Here is a 1,377-nt window from a genome sequence, read left to right as displayed (position 1 = left end):
CATATCCCTTTAAGGGAACCACCAACAAATCTGCCACAAACATCTTCTCGTAAATGACTAACAGAGCTCTTCTGAGGCACTCTTTTGCTTGGAGGGTTTGGTCTCCGGGAATCATCACAGCCACATCCATCCTGTCAATCACAAATGAACCCACAAACTCGGCAGCTACCTCAGGGGCCACCAAGCAATGTGTTGCCCCCGAGTCGAACAATACATGTGTGGGACGTCCCGCAACATGTAAAATTCCTACCACAACATCAATATATATATCAACAACATAAAAATTATCCAATAGAAATTAACTAATCCATCGCAAGAAATCACACAGCACAAAATCAATACAGTAAGGTTAAAGAACCCAAATACCTGTGATGGGACCCTTAGATGGGCCTGGAGGTTTAGTATCCTCTAGTTCTAAAGTGTAAACTCTACCTCCTATAGCTTGCCTTTTTGGCGCTGGTGCGATTGCAGATGGAGCTGGGGGAGGATGAACAGCGATTGGCGTAGCTGGGATAGGAGGATTGACGCTGCACTGGGTAGAGATGTGTCCTTTCTTTCCACACGTGTAGCATGTAGGATTGTAGGAGTTTGACTGAAAGGATCCAGGTTTCTTCCCGTAGCATTTACTTGATTTATGGCCTATCTTGCCACAATTAAAGTATTTTCCTGTGAACAGAGATCGTCGATTGGGCCCTCCCGGTTCCTTTTCCTTGTCTTTACCCTTAAATGATCTTTGGTTTCCACCATACTTTCCTTCTTGATGCTGCTTAGATTTCTTACTTGCCGCCTTCTCAGCTTCCAATCCGATCTCCACATTCACAGCGTTTTCCACTAGCTCGGTGAGACTCTCGTAGTTCCCGACTGCCAGTCTATTTTCTAACTCTGGTTTTAGACCAAACATAAAGTTGGATATCATGGTTTCTTCATCATCTTGTCCTCGCAGCACGTGTCGTCTCAGTCGCATGAACTCAGATTCATATTCTCTAACTGTCTTGTCTCCTTGTACTAGGTTAGCAAACTAACGTTGAAGCCTTCGCTTGGACACCGGGGTGAAATACTTGCGTTCAAATTCTTTTTTGAATGCTGCCCAAGTGGTGACTAGATGTCCCACTTGGTTATCCCTACTCTCCCAACATTCTACCGCGTCTTTGTCTAAGTAATATACTGCCATCTTATTTTTAGACTCCTCGGAACACGTCAGGGTCTCAAAAGTTTTTCTCCATGGTTCGAAGCCACTGGTCGGCTTCAAAAGGATCTGTCCCTCCTTCAAAATGTGGTGTCTTCATATTCTTCATGGCAGTTATCAATGGTAACATCGGTGTCCTAACTAAAGGTTGTGGTGGCACGAGTGGCTGAGGTTGCACTTGAGGTTGTTGT

General features: G+C 44.7%; 1 protein-coding gene across 1 annotated transcript; it reads right to left on the bottom strand.

Moving 5' to 3' along the window:
• Window positions 1–62: 62 nt before the first annotated feature.
• Window positions 63–916, bottom strand: LOC106321779 (the record flags this gene model as incomplete). The annotated part of the gene is made up of 2 exons (XM_013760017.1): window positions 367–916; window positions 63–246 (listed from the first exon to the last, which is right to left on the bottom strand). Coding segments are annotated over exons 1-2 (734 nt in total), but the record flags the coding sequence as incomplete, so codon positions are not given.
• Window positions 917–1,377: the final 461 nt, after the last annotated feature.

This window comes from Brassica oleracea, unplaced genomic scaffold (assembly GCF_000695525.1).
Source record: "Brassica oleracea var. oleracea cultivar TO1000 unplaced genomic scaffold, BOL UnpScaffold02970, whole genome shotgun sequence".
Lineage (NCBI taxonomy): Eukaryota > Viridiplantae > Streptophyta > Magnoliopsida > Brassicales > Brassicaceae > Brassica > Brassica oleracea.
Note: the sequence above shows the minus strand (reverse complement) of the source record. Positions and strands in the feature narration are given on the sequence as shown.